Genomic DNA, 1,350 nt, shown 5'->3' with positions numbered 1-1,350 from the left:
CCGGCCCGCGCCTGCTCCTGCTGACAACCCTCAGTCGCGACTGTTTTGCGAGAGCAGCCTCTCGACCGCCTGAGCAGAAAGTTCCAGCCTCGTTAGCGATGTTCTTTGGCCGGGCTCTGATCTGTTTCAAGCGTCTCGCAGGGGAGGGCGCCGCGGCCTGCTGCAGCGGCGCCAGCGACTCAACCAGCTCGGGCAGCGCGTCTAGGATCGGTGCGACGTCCGCCCCCGCGTGCACCTGCGGGTGCAGAAGCAGGCGTGTGGAGTCCACTCCTGGCACATGAGCTTCTAGCAGGGAGAGACAGAGAAAAATATGTAACGTCCTCAATGACCCGCCGGCGCACGCATGGCGGTGGGCGGGCGGCGGTGGGGCAGCGCACCAATAGGCTGAGCACGATGGGCGAGCAGCTCGCGTGCACCACCGCGCAGTCGTCGCAGAACGCGGTCATGTGCCTGCGCGGCACGGGAGCGGTTGAAAGGAGAGGTTGGAGGGAGAGGATCGGCGAAAGTGCGTCTGGCAAAGCGGTCCGGTGAGAGCGCGCCGGCTCTTTCCGAGCCCGAGCTTGCTGGTGTGGTCGGCGGTCTGCGAGTACGTCGCCGATAGCCGCTGCGAGAGCGGGGCGTGTGGGGCGCGGCGCGTGAGTGCTGAGCGGATTTGCGGCTCGAGGCGGTGGCGCGCGAGCCTGCAGCCTGGGCTCGCAGGAGGCGTCGCCCGCGCACAGCAGGATGGCGCCCTCCGGATCGCACACGAGAACTGTCTTGACGCCCTCGAGCCGCCCGAGCAGCTGGTCGAAGGAGGAGTCGGCCGGCATACTCGTATAGGTGTTAAGGAGAGGGGTGTGATGCGCTAGCCGTCGCCCACCCTATGGCGCGTCCGCCTATCTCTTCTCAGTCCCTCGCCGATTCTCGCTGCAACCTTCATGCCACCTCGCGGTCGTCCCACTCTCGTCGGTCTCAGGTTCTCTCTCTTGTCGCTTCTTCCTCTGTCGCGTCGCTCTCCTCTGCCTCGTCCTGCAACGGCGCCGCCTGCCGCTCCCCTGCTCTCGCTTCTTCTCCCGCCTTTCGTCGCAGCTGCCTCTGTCTGCCCTCCTAGCGGCATATTTTGGCCCCTCGAGTTTACCGAGTTCTCCTCGCGCAAGGACGACCGTCTTCTGACGCCCACTCCGATCGTTTGCCGCCAAGTCATGCCTGGGCTACTCGAGTAGGATCATACGTCCGGGAGGCCCCCCATGCGTGCCGCAACGACCCACAGTGCTGGTACCACTCTGTTCACGTTCACAGCTTAAGTGGCTGGGCCATAACTACGATTCTTGAGGTAGCGAGTATAGCCGTGGTGTATCCTACTCGAGTAAT

At 64.6% G+C, this 1,350-nt stretch overlaps 1 protein-coding gene across 1 annotated transcript; it reads right to left on the bottom strand.

The window, feature by feature from the left end:
- EMIHUDRAFT_374437 (hypothetical protein) lies at nucleotides 1-876 on the bottom strand. The gene is made up of 5 exons (XM_005760814.1): nucleotides 681-876; nucleotides 540-604; nucleotides 378-450; nucleotides 158-235; nucleotides 1-69 (listed from the first exon to the last, which is right to left on the bottom strand). Exons 1-5 carry the CDS (start codon nucleotides 807-809, stop codon nucleotides 31-33), a joined length of 384 nt encoding a protein of 127 aa, XP_005760871.1. The 5' UTR covers nucleotides 810-876; the 3' UTR covers nucleotides 1-30.
- Between the last annotated feature and the right edge of the window lie 474 nt (nucleotides 877-1,350).

Source organism: Emiliania huxleyi, assembly GCF_000372725.1.
Source record: "Emiliania huxleyi CCMP1516 unplaced genomic scaffold EMIHUscaffold_7399, whole genome shotgun sequence".
NCBI lineage: Eukaryota > Haptophyta > Isochrysidales > Noelaerhabdaceae > Emiliania > Emiliania huxleyi.
Note: the sequence above shows the minus strand (reverse complement) of the source record. Positions and strands in the feature narration are given on the sequence as shown.

What these genes read in the sequence shown, in the direction of transcription:
- EMIHUDRAFT_374437 (XM_005760814.1), bottom strand. Translation starts at nt 809, where the DNA reads ATGCCGGCCGACTCCTCCTTCGACCAGCTGCTCGGGCGGCTCGAGGGC. An exon ending in CTCGGGCTCGGAAAGAGCCG is followed by an intron (nt 451 to 539) that starts GCGCGCTCTCAC and finishes CGTGCCGCGCAG; the next exon opens with GCACATGACCGCGTTCTGCG. An exon ending in CGCTGGCGCCGCTGCAGCAG is followed by an intron (nt 70 to 157) that starts GCCGCGGCGCCC and finishes CTTTCTGCTCAG; the next exon opens with GCGGTCGAGAGGCTGCTCTC.